This window comes from Elgaria multicarinata, chromosome 7, assembly GCF_023053635.1.
Source record: "Elgaria multicarinata webbii isolate HBS135686 ecotype San Diego chromosome 7, rElgMul1.1.pri, whole genome shotgun sequence".
NCBI lineage: Eukaryota > Metazoa > Chordata > Lepidosauria > Squamata > Anguidae > Elgaria > Elgaria multicarinata.
The window spans coordinates 69441337-69466139 of record NC_086177.1 but is presented as its reverse complement, the minus strand read 5'-3'; the positions used below and the strand labels follow the sequence as shown (position 1 = coordinate 69466139).

At 39.1% G+C, this 24803-nt stretch overlaps 1 protein-coding gene across 3 annotated transcripts in view; it reads left to right on the top strand.

Annotated features, from left to right (window-relative positions):
• Window positions 1–24803, top strand: part of TOX (thymocyte selection associated high mobility group box) — a 236707-nt gene that overhangs the window by 118169 nt on the left and 93735 nt on the right. For all 3 annotated transcript variants that reach the window (XM_063130763.1, XM_063130762.1, XM_063130764.1), the window contains exons 2-3: window positions 4662–4727; window positions 20519–20761. In XM_063130763.1, the coding sequence (XP_062986833.1) occupies window positions 4662–4727; window positions 20519–20761 (309 nt within the window). The remainder of the gene's footprint in view (window positions 1–4661; window positions 4728–20518; window positions 20762–24803) is intronic.

The window sequence follows — 24803 nt, the reverse complement described above, 5'->3', positions numbered from 1 at the left end:
CCTACTGTATTACATTACATAAAGCTTTATTATATACTGGCCTTTCATATACTTTACATTCTAACTTGACATTTGTTTTTATTATGTCTCTGAGATGTAGTGTTCTGTAATTGTAAAGCTGACTGGGTACATTAAATTGGTCTATAAATATTAACATCATACTTGTTTGGATTTTATTTCTTCAGAATTACTGCTTTTGAAATCAGATGGGGATTCTTGGCATTAGTTTTCTCACTAGTTGTTTTCAAAGCCAGTACCACTGTTCCACAGAATTTATACATATAAATTCTATGCCTGTACATCAAGTGGAAACTATGGTTGTAATGCACAATGTAGATAAATTATTTCATCATACAAAATTGTCTGTAATCCAAGTAATTTGACTTAACAGCCTGATTTAAGCCACAATTCTAGACTCACTCACTTGATACTCAATGAACTCAATGTGAGATACTTGTGAATAGACATATATAGGATTGCACTGTTAATACATATTTACTCAGAACTAAATTTCACTGGATTTTACTCCAAGTGGTATGTATAGGATCGCAGCCTAAATTCCAGAAGAAGCACCCCTGTGTTTTACAAAAATATTTTGTTGTGGTACTTTCTGCCATTATAATTCCAGGTGAAAATCTAATTTAGGATAAAATGTTTGTTATATATATTCTTACTCATTTACAAAGTGTATAGAATCCTTAATTTGCTTCCAGTCACATTAGAAATCATGTCGTAGAATTCTGTGGCTTTTATCTTGTTGGCTTCACACAACTGCTCATGTAGTACCAATTTAACGTGAAAGGAAACTTTGTCAAAAGTAATTTATCATGTATGAATACTACATTAATTTTCACATAACAGTTTTCAAAACTATCAAGAAGCGTTAGCATGGCAGTTGGGAACCCAGATATATAAGCTCAACGTGTCATGGTAAGCCAGTGTAAAATACAGACGAGTTAAGCCAGAAGACTTCAATTTAAGTATTCCTGGATTGACATCAGACAAGCTATCAGTTCAATTCTACTACATTAAGGGCACAATCCTATTGTGATATTTGTCACCCTTCGAAATTGGAAGATGATGGAAATCCAATGCAGAGCTGGAGCAGCACAGAGGTGATATTTGCCTCTGTGTTCCCCCTGCTTTCATTTTAACTAGACATCATTTTTGCCTGTCTAGCTGAGACATCAGGGAGGAAAAGGAGACTGGGGCAGCCTCTGGATATGGCATAAGGTGGTCTCCCACCACCCCAACCAATGGCATGCCCCCTTCCCTCCAAGATCACTTTTGCAACCTTGCAGAGGGAGCTGGCATGGTTCTTTCCATGCCAGCTGTGAGGGGGAGGGAATTTTGGACTCCTGGGTCCGAGTTCAGAGCACTGAGTCCCACCTCGGATCAAGGAATCTGAAATATCCTATGCCCTCCCAAAACACCGTCAAGGGGCCATAGAATTGTTCTCTAACAGCATAATCCTATGCAGACATGAGTATGAGTTCAATGGGGCTTATTCCTAGGTAAATGGTACAGGATTACAAATTACATGTTTATTCAGTTTCATTCAGTTCAGTGGAGCTTACTTTTTAGTAGGCAGATATAGGACTGCACTGTTAATATTACTAAAACAAAATGATGATGTGGGAAATTGACTTGGTACAAACTAAGGTTATGTAATTGGAAGGGCCTTGAGCTCATTGTAATGCTATGAAGGACACTTTTTGGGAGGATGACTTGGAAGCCCCCTGATCTGAACTGGCAGAGAACCTGTCTGTTTCTCCTGAGACAGATAAGGGGGATCCTTGATTCTTGGAGGAAGCAGCCATTGTCCCTTCCCCGCAAGACATAGCTAGTCCCCTACAGGACTCAGATGCAAACACACCAAACTGGTGTGTAGGGCTGGTGTCACAGGTTGGCACAGTTGGGCACCTGCTGAGGGTCTGCATCCCTGCAGGGGCTCACTGTCAAGAGCCCATGAACTTGCTTCTCCTCTTCACTACTGCAGCCTGTTTGTTCACCTAGCTATTGCTCTGGGCCAGACAACAGTGGTGGCGAGAAGGTGGTGCCACTACCTACTTGCTCACCAGCTCTCTACCTGTAAAACAAACAACAGGAGAAAGCTATTGAGGAATCAAAAGCAGCTGGTGACAATGGCATCAAAAACTTGGAGCCAGAACTGCTGAGTGGCCATCTCCCCAGGAGAATAGTTGTCTAAAGGTTCAAGCTGTCAGACACAAAAGTATCCTCCTGGGGAATCTACACTTCTTATGAGTAAAAGTGTACTCATGAGCATGGCTTTGCTCACAGGTAGGCCATTCCTCAGGTGACACTGATAGCCTACAGTTGTACTCAGGCTTAAAAGCCTTCAGTTCTAGTCATAGAGTACTGGAACAACATCTGTGCACCTATTCCTGCCCTTTGTTTCCCTGTTAACCTAGCTCTTCTCTGGAGCTCTTTGTACTTGACTGCTGGCCAAGTCTTTGGATGGACCCTGACTAATTCCATGCTCTGTCCTTGTGACACCATGAGTAGGACAAGCATGAAGAAATAAATCTACCCAGCATAACATAATTCACAATGTTCCATTCTTAATCAGTTCCTAAAAGTTTAGTGAAAAAATAATAAGCATCAGCTGAACCTTTTTAAAAGCAGATTAAAAGTGAAGCTCTGGATATGAACTAAGCAATGCTGAATGGCAAACATATTTCTTCATGCAACTCCTGTGTGTGCTTGATACTATTTAAATAATAGGTCTAATCTTAGATTAATCTTAGATTAACTATTGCTCAGTTGACTTTCAGTACTTTGGAGCAAATTGCCCTGATTAAAATATTGGTTTAGAAACAGTTCATATATGCAGAGAACAGCATCCCAGCAAATACATAGAGGCAGTTCCATGAGTTATGGTGAAGTGGCTCAGCACATGCTTCCAACTTTTAATATTTTAATTATGTTTAGAAGTGAAGGGGTACATAACTGTTGTAAATAAAATTTAATATAATAAAATAAAAATTACTTGGATAATGCTTGTGAAGGCAGGAAGAAAGATCATTCCTGTTGACCTATTTCAAGAACTTGATTTATTTCCCTGAGGTTGTATGCCAATTGATACTTAGGAAGTATCAGGAGAGTTTGCTGAGCACAACATTAAAGATGTCTAATGTTTGTGATCAGCTGTTTGCTTAGATTTGAATTCTGTCTTGTCTCACAACAGATTCCAAAATATTTCAGAAGACACATGCTCCAGGAAAAAGAAGTGCCTAAGAACCTTTAGTCATAAGGCCAAGCAGGATCAGACCTGTCCCTTGTTGCTTTCCAGACATTAATTAAAAACTCTATTGCTGCTGTCCGACCTGCCTAGCAGGTAGGGTTGGCAAGTAAAGCCTGGAGCGAATACTGCTGAAAGGTCAAGAAATAGGCTGGATTGAGAATGTCAGTGTGGTTGCCAGATCTCTGGGTTTGACTCAAAGGTTCATGGCTTCAGCCACCATCTCAGGGAGAGAGTCAAGGGCAAGATAGGGCCCATTCCAGCCTTCTTGTCTATTTTAAAGATTAAGCAACTTCAGAAAACTAGATGAATATCTTCAGGGCCACTTATTGCCCCGTCCACTAATTAGCAGGGAGGAGCATGTATTGGGGATGCAGCTCAACCCATTCTGTAGTTCCTTCTAACTCCTGCACTGACTCATTTTGCTTAGACGAACCTGGGAGGAGCCAGGCTGCAATATCAGGAATGGTACTGAATGTAGCAAGGGTTACCATACAAATGGTAACATTGTAATGACTTGTCATGTAATTCTGGCAAGATCCTGGCTGAATCTCAACTAAACTGAAACGACAAATTTAATCATCTCATGTTTTGTTATCATGCTTCTGAACCTTCGAGTTTGATTGAAGTGGAGGCATGGAGAATTCTACATACCCTTGCCTCTGCTTCATTCTATTGTTTGTGTTTTTCTGCCTATTTTGTATCAGTCTCTTGAACCTCACTCTATACTTTTAGTTTATGTCATTTAATTTTTGTCACAAATCTGTATTTAAGAGTAGAAAAGTTACAAATTCTTCCATTTCACTAGAATGGTAATTTCAGTGATGATAGTATAGAGAAAGTTATTTTCACTCCTTCAAGCAAAATATTGTCCTACACATCTTTGTTTGTCTACTAATATATTTTGCTTCTCAGATATCTAATACATTTGCTTATTTTCTAAATGCGTGTTCCATTAAGGTAAGAACTAATTTGTTTTGAAATTGTTCTTTATCACGACTGAAACTTTGAATATATTAAAAGGCATTTTAGTACTTTTCCATTATTCTTCTTTTCTGTTCAGGAAATGTTCAGTTTGCTTACTACTTCATTGCCACTAACAGCAATAAGTATACATAGTGCACAAAGTGAGCCATTTTGTTTTAAAACAGATTGCAGATGAAAAGAAACCATTCATTGCTTGCTGTAATTACTAGAGCACTAATTACTCCTAATCACTGACATCCAGGGTCAATAAGGATGACAAGAGGAACATCAAAGACGGGATGCGCATGTTCAATTACACATCTCTCAAACCAAGCTGTAATTTTTTTATGGCTACTGTTTGTCTCTTGATGCTAGAAGAATGAAATCTTGCTGATTTCCCCTCCTAAAAATGTATATATATTTTCATTTGCAGTTTGACGGTGAAAACATGTATATGAGTATGACAGAGCCGAGCCAGGAGTATGTGCCAGCCAGCCAGGTGGGTTAATTAATCTTCTCTGCCTTGTTTCAAATTGTAATTAAACAAATTCAAAGAATTGCATTGCAAATGAGTGGCACTATCAGTAACTGCTGCAATCAGAAATAATCATAATTTATAAACAAAGCATTTAAGCCTTGTTTCCAGCTAATGAGATAGCACTGATAAAACACCAGAGTTGGCAGTTGTTGAAGATACTACCTCGTTTGCTCTCCAGAATGCAAGCAGCTGTTTTGCCAGCATGATCATTCCCAAGCAGTTGTTTTACCTTTAGGAAATAGTCTTTACAGGTGCATGCTATTTGTTTATCTGACTACAGACAACAGACAAGTTAATCATTATAAGCCACAGGTGCCACAAATTGCTTTACTTATCATGTTCAGGCTTGTTTGGGCTGAAGGACTGGTTTACTCACATTTATTTTCTAAGGTGGTGCTGGTGGTGGGAGGTTATCCCCAAAATTAGTTTTAGTATTTCATTGCTTTCTAAGCCCCACCTGGAACACCTACCATAAAGTTTGGTGGCCGCTCCCAGGCTATGGATCTCCTTCCCAAGGGAGGGTAGGTTCCCTCCCTCTTTGGTGTCCTTCCACCAGCTGGCAAGGACGACTTTACTTAAGAAGGCCTTTAACCTGGAAGTGGGTCTGGTGGGTTGGGTGTAGTTTTTAATGATATTTTTTCTGTAATTGTTCTGTTTTTTATTGCATTTTAATGTATTGTTTTAATTTAATTGGTTCTGTAAGCCGCCTTGAGTACAACCGCCCCACCTGACCTTATTCATAGGGGGCATTGGAAAAGGTCCTCAGAAGATGACTTTAATGCCAGCACTTTGAAATGGGCTGGGAAATTTATTGGAAGACAGTGCAGATCACAAAGCAGTGGTGTAATGTGATCGTATAATCCATTATTATTATTATTATTATTATTATTATTATTATTATTATTATTATTATTTATTTATTTATTTATTTATATAGCACCATCAATGTACATGGTGCTGTACAGATTACACAGTAAATAGCAAGACCCTGCCGCATAGGCTTACAATCTAATAAAGTTGTAGTAAACAATAAGGAGGGAAAGAGAATGCAAACAGGCACAGGGAAGTGTAAACAGGCACTGGGTAGGGTGAAGCTAAACAGTATAGAGTCAGAACAAACTCAATATTTAAAAGCTATAGGGAACAGAAAAGTTTTTAGCTGAGTTTTAATTGAGTTTTGATTGAGTTTGTAGTTCTCAAGTGTTCTGGAAGAGCGTTCCAGGCGTAAGGGGCAGCAGAAGAAAAAGGACGAAGCCGAGTAAGGGAAGTAGAGGTCCTTGGGCAGGCGAGAAGCATGGCATCAGAGGAGCGGAGAGCACGAGTGGGGCAATAGTGTGAGATGAGAGAGGAGAGATAGGCAGGAGCTAGACAGTGAAAAGCTTTGAAGGTCAACAGGAGAAGTTTATATTGGATTCTGGAGTGAATTGGAAGCCAATGAAGAGATTTCAAAAGTGGAGTGACATGGTCAGAGCGGCGGGCCAAGAAGATGATCTTAGTGGCAGAGTGGTGGACAGAGACCAGCGGACTGATGTGAGACGAAGGAAGGCCAGAGAGAAGAAGGTTGCAGTAGTCCAACCGAGAGATAACCAGTGCATGAACGAGAGTCTTGGCAGAAGAGACAGACAAAAATGGTCGAATCCTGGCAATATTATACAGGAAGAAACGACAGGATTTAGCTACTGCCTCGATATGAGGAATAAAGGAGAGCCAGGAATCAAATATAAAGCCAAGACTACGAGCTTCCTTGACCGGAGTAAGCGTGACATCGTTGACAGTAAGAGAGAATGAGAGGTGAGGGGAAGGTTTAGGAGGAAAAACAAGCAGTTCGGTTTTTGCCATATTAAGTTTCAAACGACGATGAAGCAGCCAGGCTGAGATATCTGAAAGACATGCCGAGATACAATCGTGAACATCAGGAGAAAGTTCCGGAGATGAGAGATATAATTGTGTATCATCGGCATACAGGTGATATTGGAGGCCATGAGATTGAATAAGCTTACCCAAGGGCAGCATGTATAAAGAAAACAACAACGGGCCAAGCACCGAGCCTTGCGGAACCCCTACTGAAAGGGGAAAGGAGGAGGACGAGGTGCCGTTAGCCGGCACGCTGAAAGAGCGACCCTCTAGATAGGAGGCGAACCAGTTATAGACAGAGCCACAGAGTCCAAGGTCATGGAGGGAATCTAAGAGAAGATCGTGATCAACCGTGTCAAAGGCTGCAGTTAGATCAAGGAGAATAAGAACGGAATAATGGCCTTTAGACTTGGCAGTAAGAAGATCATTGGTGATCTTGGTAAGGGCTGTTTCAGTGGAATGCAAAGGACGGAATCCAGATTGAAAGGGATCCAGAGCAGAGTTACTAGAGAGAAAGTCAAGACAACGAGAGTAGGCCACACGTTCCAGGATCTTTGAGACAAGAGGCAACAGAGAGACAGGTCGGTAGTTAGACAGAGATAGTCGATCAAGAGTGGGTTTTTTGAGAATGGGAGAGACTGTAGCATGTTTAAAAGCAGAAGGAAATGAACCAGAGGACAGAGAAGAATTAATGATGTGGAGCAAGGACGGGAGGATAGCGGGGATAAGATTAATAAAGACGCGAGATCACTCCCATTTAAGTCTTGCTGCCATATTTTGGACTAGCTGAAGTTTCTGGCCTGTTTTCAAACGCAGGCCCATATATAACGCATTGCAGTAATTCAACCAAAGTAAAAGGAGCATGGACAACCGTAGTATGGCTGTCTCTTTTCAGATAGGATCCCAACTGCCATATTGGCCTAATGTGCTCTTAGCTCCAGAGGCCACTCCAGTGATGTTGCTGGATCAAGGAGAACTCCCAAACTGTGAACCTGATCATTTAGAGGGAATGCAACTCGCTCTAGAACAAAATGAACACTACCCAGCAGGACAGAAGGACTACCCACTAACAAAACTTCCTTTTTGTCAGGATTGTCCATTTATTGACCCTCATCCAGGCATTGGTTCAGTGCCTCACCTGGATTAGATGAAGAGAAGAGGTAGAGCTGGGTGTTATCCACATACTGGTGACACTTCAGTCTGCATTTCCAGATGACCTTCCCTAGCCATGTCATATAAATGTTAAACAGTATGGGGTATAAAATACAGTCCTCTAGAATCCCGTAGTATAAGTGCCACAGGGCAGAGCGATAATTCCCCAACACCACCTTTTGGAATCGATAATTCAAGTAGGAATGGAACCGCCACAATAGAGTACCTCCAAATCCCAATTGAAGCAGCCCAACCAGAAAGCTGTCATGGTTGATGGTGTTGATAGCTGCTGAGAGGTCCAAGAGAATCAACTTATCCAAGATAAGACTACCCATGTCTTATCTCCCAGCACAGGTGATCCAACAAGGTAATGCAAATTAGAAAAATAACATTGCAATCCTTCTGAGAGAAGCAACTCACCAAGCTGTATTTTGTTTTTATGTCACTTTTTATCTATCTTTTGTATGGTTGGTGTTGATTTTGCTGGTCTGTGACTGTAATAAATAACAATGAATGAACAAGGTAAGATGAAGTTATCATCCTCCTACCTGATTGAAAAAGCAAAATCCAGAGTGCATCCTTCTGCATGTGTTAGGCCAAGGGTATTAGAACAATCTCATGGTTGTCAGGGTAACCATGAAGTCCAGAGCTACCTCAGATCTGATGGCCTCAATAGGTCCAAGTTGCCCCACACAAGTTTTAAACACTCTAGATTAGCACTCAGAAAGGAAGCATGGAAAAGGAGATGGAATTCCTATAGATCCCAGTAATCCACGCCCAATCCTCAAGTCTATTGGTGCTGCAGCATGTATCCAGGAGTGCACAGTTGGGAGAGGCTAATTCTTCCCAGCTCCCCCTAACTAGATTTCAACAATGCAACTACACTGGCCCCCTCATCCAAAATCTAATAATGGATGAGAGATACTTTATATTGAACTGACCCAGCGTTCAGCATCAGTACCAATAGACCCAAGAGCAAGCTGGAAAGGCAACTTAGTACTATCCAGTTGGGGGAAGAACTGGAAGAGGGGTCTTTTTGGGTCCCACCCACAAGCTGCATCAGCTCTGTTGGAAATACTCTTTCCACCTTAAAAGACCTTTAGGGGTAGGTATTTCAAGTTTCCCTGTGGGACAGGGCATTCCTCACACAGACTTGGATGGCACAACACACACAGAACCCTCTTCCAGGTTTTTTCTTTACTGTGGCACTGTTAGTAGAGCCTGGGCAGTTGGAATTAATAACCTCTCCCAGCTCTCTTGATAATCTGGCCATGCCCAGTTTGCTCTGCTGCTTTGTGGCCTATGTTAGGGTTAGGGTAAATACCCCACCTACTTGGATGCATCCTAATCCATTTTACAGAAACTTTTCTAGTCTTCCAATGTAATATTGCTAAAGTGGAGACTTCTACATGTTTATATATATATATATATATATATATATATATATATATATATATATATATGAGAGGAACTGTACATAGACTTTGAAGATGAACCATAACATGTATTTTGGTAGTTGTCAGTGAGAGCAATATTTCCCCAACATTTCACTTAGGAATATTGGATTGCCATAAGCTTTGCACACATGCAACTTAGCCCTGTTGTGGTAGGTTACTGGTACCCACTTTCTCTTCCTTCAGGGAAGGGATAAACATGTACATTTTTAATTTCACTTTTTGGTTTAAAGGTTGTTTTTAATGTTATATATTTGTATTTGTTTATCATGCTTGCTTTTTGAATTTTTGTAAACCATCTTTGTTGGTTCCAGAAAGAGGTGTAGAAATAAAATGAATAAATAAGTGGGGGCATGTAACATTTGTGGTAGTTTAGGTAATACAGATAAATAATTCTACACAAAGAGGAAAGTGAGAATTAGGTATTATCTACATGAGACCTGATCGATAGATAGCTGTATATTACAAGTACTCAATAAAACATAGCAATGTCTTCATGAAGAAATTAATGTAATATGAGGATGACTGCTGATGCTGCTTTTAAGCCTTATGGTAATTTTTGGTTTAATTGTTTGAAATTTGTTATATTTATGTAAATATCAAATCTATTTTTAATTATCTGACAGCTATATTATGCAGGAATGAGTTCCCTTGGAAAATTACATTATTCTAAGATATATTTAGGGAGGCATAGTATTTTACAGCTGTCATAAATGCTTTAATTTATAAATTCATTCTGTTTCTTGACTTGCTTAATTACCCTTAACATTGAGTGGATCATAGTACAATATTTAAAAAGCACGTAATCACTGCCCATTCCTTCCTAGTCTGCTGTTAAATTTATTTTAAGAGTGCCTTTTGGAAAAATTCATGGAATCATAGGATTAGATCCTGAGTTGTTCCTCCATAAACGAAACAGCTCATTCTGTTGATGGGGTGAACCAGAATCAAGCAGAGCTTCTCTGTTAGTGTAAGTGGGTAGAGTGGCTTTTGTTGACCCTTCCTTTCATCTGCAGTACCCAGTGCCACCTCAAACACTTTTCTAGAAGGTAACCCAACCCCCCCCCACAGCAAATTTATGGGAGCGAAGGGGCTGCAGTGAAGAAGGGGACATTGATGAAAATCACCCACCCACCCACCCCTCTGTCCGCATGATCATCCAGTTTGCAGAGTTCTACTCCATGCAACTCTGGATCCAATCAATACTATTTTACAGCTTTCATATACATTTATCCATATTTTATTTTATAACTTCATATTGTTTCTTTAATACATAACTTATTTTTTTTGAAAAGAAAGTGTTTCCAACATATTACTCCCCAGTCTGCTGCTAAATTTATTGAGAGTGCCTTATTGGAAGAATGAACTTATATGATTGAACTTGCTTGGCTAAGAATATCCTAAGTTCAGTACATAGCTTTGAATAGAAGTGTTTGATTAAAAGTTGGGGGGAGGGAATATTCTTTTTTAACCTTTACATCCAAAAACTGTCTTGACAAGTTTAGCAGTACTGTTAGATTAAAGCAACCAGGCATCATCTTGTTCTTGCCTTAAGGGCTTTCAAGCACAAGGACTAATTGAATTTGTTTGAAATTGTAGAAGTACAAACTCTCTGAATGATTGCTGTTACAAAGCAGCTGCTACCTTTCAGAGAATCATTATGTCTGTCTTAAATAGTTTTGAACAAAGAATGCACCTCCATGTTTTCGAAAAGAGCCATTTTCCTTCTGATGGGAATCTGTACATTGTGCATACATTTAAATCACTTCCTTAGATTTTTTAAAAACGGTATATGAAAAAGAAGGTTTCAGATTTTATGTACAAGCAAAGGACTGGCTTGAGGATTCCCAAAAGGATAGTATAATGCTCTTTTAATTGTTGAACATCCATATATTTTATAGATATAATATTAAATATTAAATACATCATTCAGAATAATTTTATTTTAGTACTCTGGTTCTTCTATTATGTACAATCCAATATGACAAGAAAGTTGAAAAATGTACATGCTGCTGTTGGTGAATTTAAATTTCAGCATGAGAAATAAGATAAATGTGCTAAGAAAACCTGACTTCCAATTCCTTACGTTTGCTAGAATGTGTCTGTATTCAAGGAGGCATCATTGTGTCTTATTTTAAGGCTTTTAAAATCAATTTATCACCTTTAGGCTAACATAAATAAAAACTCATCTGTCAATCATGAAAAGTAGAACATCAAACATCTGCATAGCTTGGTAATCCAAGACAACTTGCCTCACAGCATCACTTGACAATTATCATTTCTGTTCAATTTTCAAATCGGTACATGCTTTGGGACTTATGTACTAAGTTGCTAAGTAGCAACATATGGCTCACTACTGTTCCTGTGATGTTGCTGCAAGCAAACAGCATAATTCTAGACTTGAAATAATTTCCACAGAAAGCCATTCTTGGAAATGAGCCAAAAGTATAACTATACCATAAAAATTAATGATATTCTTTTAGCTTGTCCCAGAAGACTGTTTGATGCTGCTAGGCTTGTGTATATTTTATATATGTAAATATTGTATTCTTGGTGACAAATATCTAGTATAATGCTATGCATCCCAGGCAGATTCTAAAATATTTTCACCATCCATATATTCATTATCACATAGTAAAATAGGACATTTTCATTAATATTTGAACAACGGCATGGTGATATTTAAAATGGTATGGACTGTAACACACAGTAGAGACTTCCTTCTTTCCTTTTCTCCACGGCAATCTTCCATGGTCATCTGTATGCACCTCCTGATGGTATTCTCCATGGGTCAAGGTGATAGAGCATGTCATGGAGCAAGATATGAGACTCTCTTCACATATTAGTATCTTTTAGCAACTGGAGAGAGAACTTCATTTGGTCAAGGGTTCATTGATTGTGATTATAGGATAGGTAAACCCACTTAGGAGGTTTGGTGATAGTGCCCCACCTGAATGGCCATTGTCCATTTTGATAAGTCTCTAGATATCTGGCATCTTGATATATGTAACTGTTGAGGTCTAACTGATTGCTGTATTTGTGATTAGGAATTAATTATCTCCAATGTCAGACTCTAAAACAGTGACGCACAACTCTGAGCGAGAGAATAAATTGCTGGTAAGATAGGGGTGGATTTTTTTTCTCATTCTCCCTATCTTTTCTAATATGGCCATATTAAGACTGCAATGAGTTTTTTGAGTTTTGTTTTCTAGTTGTTTTGTTCATGGATTGGTTGCATGGTTGAGAGATTGGCCCCATTAACCATGGTGGTTAAGCCAGAAAGTTGGGCTGTGTTCAGAAGACATCTTAAACCACGCCTTTAACCATGGTGACTAAGGCAAAAAGCCTTATTCACTGCAGTTAAAGCCATGTCTTCTGAACACAGCCTGGCTTTCTGGCTTTACCACCATGGCTGAAGCTGTGGTTTAATGTGTCTTCTTAACGGGGCCATTGTGGTTTCTCTCCCCCAATCTTCTATCTTTCCCATTATCAGTTAAGCAGGTTCCATATTGTAGTCTGGCATGTTCCCTTCATAGTTCAGTCTAAGAATTCAAGCACAATTATTATTTTCCCTAGAAGACCATACCTCATTAAAAAGGTGCATTAATTTAAACATTGTGTGTTAATTATAATGTATTACACAATCCATATCAGCTGCAGTTGCTGGTTTCTCTATTAATCAATAGTACAAAAAACAACTAACACTATTATTTTAACATAAGGAAAGCAAGCAGAAAATCAATAATCTAATGATAAATTTTCAGTTACAGTACTGGAGTTATTTCTTCTTCATTCCTAATGCCTACTCTTGCTTGCCGTTAGCCAGTGTAAAATATCCCTTAAAATATCCCTTGTATGTCATTTTGGACTCCATGTACAAAATGATTTGCTGAGGTATCATAAAAAGTTAGGATCCTTTTTAGGAAACTTTCTAGGGCAACAGTGGCAAGATGAAGGGAAATATCCATGGAAAATAGTGAACTTCATCAGTGAGATGACCGTCTTGTTCTATCTGTGGGCATTTATGTATTTTTGAACGACTTATTAGGCAAACGACTTTGGACCTATTCTTTATGGCAAAGGTTCCTGCTATAAAGTCAGTTTGACCTATTGACCCCTGACCCAGTGAAACAATAATGATAGTATGCTATAGATTAATCCATTTAGTCTCACGATGTCTGGCATCTCAACAAGCCCAAACTAGTTACTCAAACCCGTATTCAGCATAGCATTCAAATGATTACTCGGTGCAATCCCAGAGGTATTCATTACAGACAAAATTGCTCTTGCTGCCTTGCATACAAGCTGAGTTTTCAATGGGAAATGAAAGGCTGCCTGGAAAAATAGGACACCTAATTAAGTTAAACTACTCTAGCATTTGGCTTGACATCTTCATTACTCAAAATTAAAAAGATGCTTCACTTGAGCACACAAGTTACTATTGTTTATGTTGTTGCCTTAAATTGGCGTCTCTCACGGCAGTCTGTTTTTCAGAATTATTTCTTTTAATCGCTCGTATATTTCTTGCAGTTTATAAAAATGTCTGAAGAGCTAGCAGAAGTACTCATAATAATCTGTATACTGTAAGTACAAATGGTGGACTGGTAGCCAGTTAAAGGTTCAGTTATTTAGATGCCATACTGAGCTCACACACAAGGCTTAGTCCTGCAGTTATTATTATTTTATTTAAACCCACTCTTATTGTTCAGGCTCAGGACACTTTTACATATTAAATTGCACACCTCCACTTGCACCAACTGTCTCAAACGAAAATGGCATCACCTCTAATAGACTCTTGGTACTGCAAAGCTTCCTAGAGCTTTAAAAAAGTGTCCCTTTCAGGGTTTTGTGCAGCTTCCTTTGAGTTTGGGCAATGCTTAATGTCTGGCCTGGGATGAGGAAGAATAATATTTGGTTATTATTTGGAGGGTTTTGTGTTACTTTGATAATAGAACAAATTTGTACTGAGCACTGAAAATCAGAAAATTAAAAGTTTTTCGGTGATAACAAAACTGAAACAGAATGGTGTTAGCTCAATTCTACTTTCTTATATTCTTCATTTTTAATGGGTTGTGTCCTAGGGTGATTGAAGTTCTGCTCCTGGAAAGGGTGCTGTGAGTGCTTCTGATGGAAGGGAAGGAGGACGTATTCACAGATTACCCCATGCCACTTGCAGCTCCCTGTATTCTCCTAAAAACACACACACACACTCTGAGAGTTGTTTCCAATACTCAAGAACAGTATTGGAAATCATATAAGAGATAAGGGGGGGAGGGAATAGGTAAAAATGCTCTCTTCCCCACTTCCGTTAGCCCCAACCCCCCAGATAATATGTCCTGTATGTTGCTGATGAGGGGTGTGCCATTGCAAACCATAAAATGCCAAAGAAAAACACAACTACGCAAAATATGCGCAAATGAACACTTCAACATGTTCTAATATAATATAATATTTGCACTGTTGATAAAGATTTGTCAGTGTATATTTGGCCTTTTAAGTGGTAATATTTAAAATAGCCACACTATATATTTACATTTTAGCAGCATAATCCTATATATGTTTACTCAGAAGAAAATCCCTGTGCATTAAACAGGACTTACTCCTGAGTAAATGAATTTAGTATTGTAACCTATTAGAATAAAGTTAACATATTAAAAGCTCAGCATTTGTTGTCAGTTTAGAGTCGAAGATGCTAATGAAGCATCTGACAAGTTAAATGTGGTGTATAATATACATTGTTCGATAGACATAATGTTAATATTTGGACATCTTTTCATGCTGCATTATGGTTGCTAAATTTCCAGCATAACTTATACTTCTAACATCCTGATCTTTAAAACAGCACTTACAAGCATGCACCATTGATCTCAGTGAAACTTTCTTCCAAGAAAGTTTCTGATCTGCTTGTTTTTAAGATTGATTTTAATTAAGCTTTTGTTTTAATCTTAGTTTTTATTATAGTTAACTGCCTTGTGCATGATTTGTTGGTGAAAAGGAAATGTATAGATTAAATAAATTGCATGTTCAGGACTGAAGGATTTTTTAAATTTAAAAACAACATCAACAACACTTAAAGCTACCCCTCATCCCTCAAATACTAAGATATAAAAGTAATGGGTGTCAAATTTAATGGACAATCCAAGGAAATAAATTCAAGAACAGAAGGGAAGAATTTAATTTTTAAAAAAATCTCTATAAGCCCAACTTGATAGTTGAAACGTGAGGTACAGATTTCAAACTAGGCTTGGATCCAGTGATGTCATTCCATCAGTGGAAGGAATGGAATAGATTTCCATCTTGCAGCCCCCATGCTGCCCCTAGATTGCTCTCATCTTTTGTGAGGCCAGCATGGATGCTGCAGTTAGGATCACATTGGTCTTTCATTGCCATTCTCAGAGGTGCCTTTTTCCAGTTCAAAGGGGGATCACAGGAATGACCACAAGGAGGTAATGCTGCTTAGTTACTTGTTCAGCGACAATTGCTGCTCATCTGGTACAAGTTGCTAAGTAGATACTTTCATCTGTGGTGTTAGATTGTCTTTAATTAACATCGAAAGGTGATTATACTTGTGGTAATGGCACATTTTGGCTGACTATGAAATGCCTTGCGATTGTGATCTCTCTCTCTCTCTCTCTCTCTACACACACACACACACACACACACACACACCACTATGTGGAAATAATGAGGGAAATTTGAAGAGGTATGCTTAATTAATAAATGCCTTTTTTAAGGGGTCTTTGAAATTGCTGTTTTAAAAAAGTCATTTATGCTGCAGTCAACACTCTCTTGGTCTTGTAGTGGAAAATTAATGTTTTGCTTGAAGCAGTGCCCTTTATCTAATGTGGATTAAAGAAATTGATGAACATTGGGGGGGGAATGTACCTTCTGCAGCAATATGTTCTTGATGACTTCTGTTTGATAAATTAATTTATTGTGTGTTTTTAAAATGATTGTGATTTATTGCTGTTGTCTGCCCAATACAGAAATACAAAACATTCTTTGCAGGATCATTGACTTGAACATATCAGTGGTGCTGTTGGACAATTCTTGCTGAGTGTTAAGATGATTTATATAGCCAATCGAAGAGCTGTACAGTAATGTATTATGGTTTCAAGCTATCCAGTCTTCTTTATGTCTTGTTAGAAAAATGTTGAACAACACTTGTATATTAAGACTTAAAATTAAGATCCTCATAATTACCTCTGTTAATTTATTCCCAGCTTCTAGAACGATACAAGTGGAAGCTTTCCCCTGTTTTAACAAATTATGGGTACATTCTTGCTTCTAGCTATATGTATGCTAATTCCACTAAAATCATGGTGATGTAGGCATATGTAATTGAGTATAAGATGCAAGACTAGACTCACTGAAGATATCGAGTATCTGACCATTGATTATAAGTGGATCAGGCTATCTTTTGTTGCCCTCAATTGAGATAATAATTTCACAGTAATACATATTCAGTCATATTAATATCTAATAGATATGAGAAAAGGAGAGATAATTGGGAACGCAGAATACTGACAAAGGAGTCGGCCTGTAGTGAGCCAGCTGCCCAATGCAGGGATTTGACTATATCATGCCTAGGGTTAAACTGGAATGGTACTTGTGCAAGCATTCACACTAGCTCAGAGACGGAAGGTACAATTCTATGCATATTTAGACAGAAAAGTCCTACAATTCCCAGTACTGGGAGTTATAGGATTTTTTTCCTGCCCAAGCATGCATAGAATTGCACCCTTAAGTGCATTGTGTGCAAAGGGCTTTGTAAGTGATTTGGCCAAACACACCATCCCCTTTGCAGATCTTCACACTCACTGCACAAAGTCTCTGAGCTAACCGGAGGCGCAGGATGCTTGGGGGAAGGAAACAATACTCACATACATCCCATCCCCATTTTTAGCCCTACATGTGATGGAGGAAAATGCCTGGTATCTTATTTGGATTGTAACTGAACAAACAAAAGAATAAACAAGGCCATTTCCATGTAATCAAAAGGTGAAAGGTGGACTTAGGCTTCATGGTTCAGCCACAAAGTGTTAGGACAAATTTTACAGCCCAGTTAAATAGCTCAGTCTATAATAGCTCTTATTTAGTTGGCCTAGTGTCTTCACTTTCATTGTTGAACATAAATATCTACTGTAGTCTGACATTCTGTTAGAAAACAAATGACTGAATTTTGTTAAGGATACTGCATGTTTCTATCACAAAATGTTATATCATCAAAGACTAAAGGAAATGATAGCTCTGGGCTGGAGCAAATGGGGCCTTATATAAATGGAAAGCACTTCCACTCAAATGAAGTGCCCGCCTCACCCCTAATATCCCCTCCTGATGCATCCCCCAAGCCTCATCCCATGCCATTCCAGAATTTATTTATTTATTTGCTTTTATATACTGCCTGAATTTAAAATAAAACATCAGGGTAGTGTAAAACAAATTAAAAAAAACAAACACCTTCACAAGAGCAGATTTCTGAGAGCATGGGGGCTGCAGTGGGGGCAAGGGGTGTGTGAGAGCCCCATTACATGAGTAGAACTCTGCTCACATTTTTCTGGTTCCAACCCTCTGTTATTAAATTGAGTGGCACAAAGAAAGTGTGGCCTAATCCAATAGATTAGCTTTCCTGGGAGCATGAAGATTCTCGGTTTGGTTTGGTTTGTTCAATGCTGCCAAAAGCCATCTTTAAAAAAAGGGGACATAACATAAAGGACCCTAACTTAAAGGTTGGTTTCCTGCTCTTTCTTCCTTTGACATACAGAACAAAGCTGTTAAGTGTTATTCATGGTGTTTTCCTGCTATTTCTTCAGTAAGAAGGAAACTGATGAGGTTGTTTGTCCTCATTTTGCCAGAGGGATGCCTTGGGTTAGAATCACCAGGCCATTCAATAACCCGGTGCACTGAATTCACTAGAAACCCTTGGCAATTCAACCAAAACATACTAGAAAGTGCCCACATCAAACCCCAAAGTGGTATCTTAGAAAGAAGGCAGGTGAAATTGATAGGTGCTTCTGAAGCATCTCTTCCTGAACCATAGCACAGAAGGGCGGTTTCAATGACCATTGTTCAGGGAATTTGGGGTTTCCCAAGGCATATTAAGTCTTGTAAGGATATCTACGTTCTGCCAGAAGAGGACCATTCTAAAACGCCTTTCTTTTCTAAATGGAAAACATGTGTCACCAGAACACAAATGTACTTTCCTTCCTCCATTGCATATCTGGTAAAACTGCTTACACTCTTCCAAGGAATACTTGGGCCTCCTGAATACTTGGGCCTCCTTTTGTTAGCAGGAAAGCGATGTTGGATTCTCACCCATCTTGTGTGTATTTAAAATGATTGATTCTGTAAACAACTCAGTGTCCTTTGTACTGCCAGAGCCCCCTCACCCCCGTCCAACTGTCATATAAAGCTCCAGCAATATTTCTTACAAGTGATATGCTGGGGGCTGGTGCCATAGTATTTTGTTCAGCAGCTGAGCTTCCCAGAGCATCTGACTCAGCTTTTCCTCTATGTCAGTGAAGGGAAATGATCTCAATAACTCCTCTTTTGCAGGTTCAGTGATGCATTGAGCAGTGCACACTGATGCAGGTTCTCCTCAGCCACAATCTGTGCTTGGGGTAGGGGCAAAATAGGTAGGTTGAAAAGAGACTAAGAAGTGAGAGAATCTAAACAAGTGCCAAATTGTTCCTCTGTTTTATGGTTTTCAAGTCATTCAGGAACTTTTTGTGATGTTCAACATTGCTCCAGTAAACATGCACCTAAAGGCAGAATGATTTTAGGGGCTGTAATGCTGCAACCCACCCCCAGCACACACCTGCATTCACACTACTAGTCCTTTTCATAACATGGATCAGTTTTAATAATGCACTTAAAAATCCTTTGTAGAAGAACAAAGCTGATGAAAATCAACAGAGCACAATTTATGCTGAACATCTGAAGAAGACCTCAAATGATTTTCAATATACGTTTTCGCCACTTGTCTTGCTGACTTTCAGCTTAGTTCAGTTTGTTCACTGTTTAGAAAATTGTTATTCTACTTTTGTTGGTCATTTGCCATCTGCCTAATTAACACCACCAGCCAGCATAAATTTGAAAATTAAGCTATCAAATGAAAATTTAGGTGAATGATTTTACATTAATTTGAATTTAAAATAATAATATGTAGTTTATTTTGTATTGTCATTTGGAATGCGGTTACAGCTACGTAACCCATTCCAGCTGCATAATACATGCCTAGAAGCAGTTCTCTGTACATACACCTCTTTTGGGGTTCTGGGCCATGTGTGTAAATGGGTGCTATGCGACTGGGTGCAGGGTGCATCTAGATTCTGGAGCTACATGCTTGTTTCCTGTCATTGGTTTGGAAACTAGAAGGACTGGTTTGGAAACAAGTACCAGTCACTTGTTGGGACAATGGTGAATTGTGCTATCTAGACTATTCACATTCTCCTTCAAAACAGACACTAGGTGCTAGCTAGTTATGTCGTTATCGCTGACAATCTTGGCTGGTGCATCGGCATGCATAGCTGAAATTTGTGTCTGTTGACATGAGTAGAGCTGAATCAGGACCCCAGTGTATTTTCATGCAGTCCATACTATTTCTAGGTTAATTTTCTGCTTCTAGTAGTAGCAGAATAAATGTATTCTTCTTCTGTACACGTTAGAGCAACACTCAAGAACTAGATTTCTCTCCCCCTCCCCCAACTTCTATTATTTTTGCTCTTGAGTGGCAGAGAGTCTTATGAGGTCTTTTTGATCCAATATTAATTTTTTAAATTGCATTCCTCTTCCTCAGTTCCCATGAAAAAGGTATTCAGCCCAATGAAGACTCTTAGAAAATTGTAATGGGGCCTTTCAATTCAGCCGCTGGGGTAGAGGTGATTTCTGTCTAATGGAAGCTGTGAAAATATCAAAGGTTTTATGCCTTTGAGGCAATTCTTATTCCATACATAGTAGTGCAATTGCTTTATTGCAATGCATGAGTGTTTAAAATGGTCTCTCTTGTGCAAAGCAGAAACTACTGCTTAATGCTGTCTATAGAGTTGGAATGGGGGTATGGTCATTTTATCCGAGACTCTAAAAGGGCAATACTATGCATATTTAGGCAGAAAGAAGTCCTACAACTCCCAACGTTCCCCAGAGAGCATGGGGAATGCTGGGAGTTGTAGGACTTAACTGTCTAAACACGCAAAGGATTGTACTCTTACTGCATTTATTTTGTTGTTTGTTTTATCCTGCCCTATTATATGTAAAATATTTTAATTGAAACTCTCTTTCGTTTTTCCACAGTCTTTTCCAGGCCCAAGTCTTGAAAGTGAAGATTTTAACATACCTCCTATCACTCCACCTTCATTACCTGACCACTCACTGGTACATTTGAATGACACAGAATCTGGTTATCCTTCACTGTGTCATCCTATCAACCATAATGGTCTGCTTCCATTCCATCCACAAAACATGGACCTACCTGAAATCACCGTCTCCAATATGCTTGGCCAAGATGGAACACTGCTTTCAAATTCACTGTCTGTGGTAAGTCTTTGAAGTGTGTGTGTGAGAATGTGCAAATGCAGTACCCAATGCTGCCCACACGTCAGCAGGACCAACTGCTAGCACAACTGGGAGCTAGCAGTTCTTAAATCAACCAGAAACAAGTATAAATGCTTGTTCCTGGAACAAGGGCTCTGCTGAACTGTCCTGATCAGCTGACCTGTTCTGATCCAGGAAATAGTGTTTCTGCTTGTTTCCAAGGTTGCTTTAGGCAGCATGAACTACTGTTGCACTAACAGTGGATCCCACTGGTGCAGCAGAATGAGCGGAAGGAAGCGCAGTAGCAGCATTGGATACTGACCATAATTTTCAAAACATGTTTCAAGTTCTCTTATAATAACTGGTATTATGCTATAACCAAATTTGGGAACCTAGGGCTGCTTTGTGATTTGCTTAAGTAGACTTCTAATCAATCAATCACTTTATTTGTATTCTGCTTTTCCATATACACTATGCTCAAAGTGGTTTAGAAGAAAGCATGATAAAAAACACATTACATTCCTCTCCATTTTAAAGAAAAGTCAGAAAAAATTCATAACAAGTATATAATAAAACATCATTTTCAATAGGTTATGTCTGATGTGCAATGGTTTAGATTAAAGTAAATTTAGATAATAGGTTTAGATTAGTGAAATTTCCTTCGCTGAGATAGGAATTTAGCTCAGCAAACCAAATTATTTCCCACCAAAATCAGAAAACAGATGTTTTTGTTCTGAGCCCAGTCCTGTATTTGAACTATGTACCAATACTGATGGTGTCATCATGAGCATGATGGGGGGAGTGGTCCAAATGACTCCCCATCCCCACCACCCTTTTTCCTTCCCTGAAAAGGGCTGAACGATGTGGTGGCGGCAGCAAGAAATTCTCACTGGTGGCCTCTCTGCAAGGCCCCCTCTGTCCTAGCTGCAGTCAGAAGAAGCCCTGGGATGCATAGTTTTCAGGGCATCTGATATCTGTAGAATGAACTTGGATACTCTAGAGAATTTTTTTCCAGGCCCCCTGGAACCTGGAAAGCTAGTGAGGGAGGAAGGCAGGCAACCTTGTTCAGGTTACTATCCGAGCCAGAGAAAAACTTTTGAAGGGAAATGCGCTTGAAGCGAAATGCGCTTGAAGGAAAATGCGCTTGTGGAGTAGTTTGGACCTCTGTTGATGTGTTGCTTATATATTGGATTTTTAAAAAAATTATTCGTATTTTAAATGTTTAAAATATTTTAATATTGTACCATGTTTAATTATATTTTAAATTTTTGTATACCTTTATCTGTTTTTAACTGTACACATTTTAATTTGTAAAGCCACCTTGAATTCCAGTATTGGTAAAAAGGTGGGATTTAATAATAATAATAATAATAATAATAATAATAATAATAATAATAGCAGCAGCAGGCAAGCATGGTGTCTTCCAGCCAGGTTAGTATAAATTTTGGTGACATTGCTAGCTTAGATTAAAACTGACATTCATGCACAAAGCGAATTCCTTCTGTTGGATAGCGGAGGGTCAAAAGTGGCTATCTTGTCCCAAATTTGCTTTGTAGAAATCTGTAGCGCTCATTTGAACCTGTGGGAAGAGGTACACAGCTAGTACTGCTTTTTCTTGCTTCCATGCTGCTCATTTGAGTAGATTCTGAATGGTTGGAAAATGTTTGAGAATCAAACAGTCCATTGAATTTTGTATTCTTCTTGGAGGTCAGAGCTTGAGCATAGACTTTCTCTTCAATAAGGATGAAAGGTTGTTTTTAGTGATTCTGGGAACTACTTCAGCTTGCTTAGATTTCAACTTCAGGATGAAACAAATTATCACAGCTTTACATAAAGGAAAGTGATCTGAACAATACTAAGGGTCTTAACAATTACTATAAAAAGTACCTGAAGAAAGTAAGGCTAGCATTTGGCACTTCAATACAGTGCTCCAGCAGTGCTTCATTGATTTGACCCCGTTCTGTACTGAGGTTAGAGTTTAGAAGCTGAGTATTCCCTTAAGTACTGAAGTTTCATATCTGCCTCTTGTAAAAGAAATAGGAACAATAGAACTTTGAGAGCTTGTAGATTGTCACACTGAGCAACTGGAGCAAGGTAAAGTAGATAAAGGCCAAGTGATGTAACTAGTCAAGTTCCTTTTAGGATATTAATGTAGAACACAGAGAGAGAAATTCATAACTCAAGGGCAGAAAAAAAAGTGGTGGGAACATAGTACATGTTGAATGAGGCCCCCATTTTTATTTTAGTGAGGTATAATCATCCTTTTTATCTCAGTACTTTCCAGCAAATAGAGTTATAGCTGAGTATTTTGTCATCAATTTTATCCTAGCGACATAAGTTTCAATGTGAGTATTCTGTACCTAAAAGTGTGTCTTTCAATAATGTCTAAAAAGATTTCATGTCTCTGTGAATGTGTTAGGATACAATTTAATTTTATCTGAAAACATCAGCTGCTACTGTTCTATACAAATTGTTCTCACTGAACTGGGTTTGTTTTGCATTGTTAGGGATATAATTCATATATTTTTCTTACACGTTCAAGCATATATGCATATTAACAGCCTGCAGCCAAAGATTTGGTTGATATGTGTCCTTAGCTGTTGTGGTTGTGATTGAATGGAATCCATGGACTACTACTGCTAAAATGAGATAGCTTCTCCTTGGTCATTCTAAGACATAAGTGCTGCTCCAGAATGTCTGGGCCCAGAAATTCTAAGACCACTTTTTGCTCTTTCTTCTTACTTCCGCCCCACCTCCACTCATTTCTTCCTATGTGGAGACAAGCAAATGCAGCAGGAATAACTGGTCGAGCTGCAAATAAGAAGTCATTGTGCATGAAATCCTGCAAGCAGTCCCAATCCCAGTCCCCTGCATGCCATAATATGGCCTCTTCTATGATGAGGCTTCTCTGTGTTGTCCTGTGTGGCTTCATCTTGCAAACTGTAATCTGCTGCTATACTTCAACATCCTTTTCCCTTCTCCCTTTCTTTGCCCACATAATAGCTTCCCTTTCACTTGTAGCTTCATAGCTGGCTCCACTAGTGGTACTACAAGAAAAGATAACTGGCAGAATCATCCATTATTCACCTAATCAACTCCCCTTGCTGTGCTAAGATTGAACACCAGCCTTGTAGCCATCAGCAACAAGGAATCGCACGCAGGTGAGCGAGTGGGCTGGTGGAGGAAGAATGGAGCATGTCCAGCACAGAAACCAAGTGAGCTGATAGAATAGTCCTGTCCCCGCAACACACACACACACACACACACACATTCAGCACAGAAATGCAGCTCTCGGTCCCTCCTCTTTCAGCCCCCAGTGGGGTGGTAAAAAATATGTTCTGCCAACTGGTCATAATAAGCCACAATGGGTGGGTTGTTTGCTCGCTAAGCCATGTTACTCCTGAGAGACGATTGGGGGCTCTGCAGTTTGCCGTGGCTTGTTTTCCCCCTTTGTTCTCCAGCCCACTCCCTCTCTGCACACATCCTAGTATCCTTTGCGGCACAACTCCTCTCATCCCCACGGAAGGGAAACTTTTCTGGCTTCCTGCCCCACCCGTTTTCTACTATGCCTTTTCTGTGCAATTTTTTCCATTCACAACCCTTTTTTCCTTCCCTAGTTCTTTGGAAGTACACAAAAGGGTTCTGTCTTTCACAAGTGCACACATTCACCTCTCCACTGTTTACTTATGAATGACAGAAAAATAAAATAACATGAACCCATTTGCGCAGTAAGTAGCCCCATGCTCTCGTAGTCAAGGAAGCCCTGAAATGGAGGAAACTGGCAAATGTCGTTTCAAGATACAATGCAGTGAGAAGATGAAATTGACATGTGGGAGTTGATTGGCTTCCTCCCCACAATCATGACCCCTTTTCAGAGCAATTGCTTCATTCTCAACCATTTGTTTGTTTGTTTCTCAAGTACTCAAATGGATATGTAATTTATTTTATTATTTTCTCCCCAGTCCTTTGCAAGTGCACAAGTGCACAGATTTGCCTGCCTCCTAAGCACAGTCTGCAGTAGTACAGCCGCTTGTCAATTGCCTAC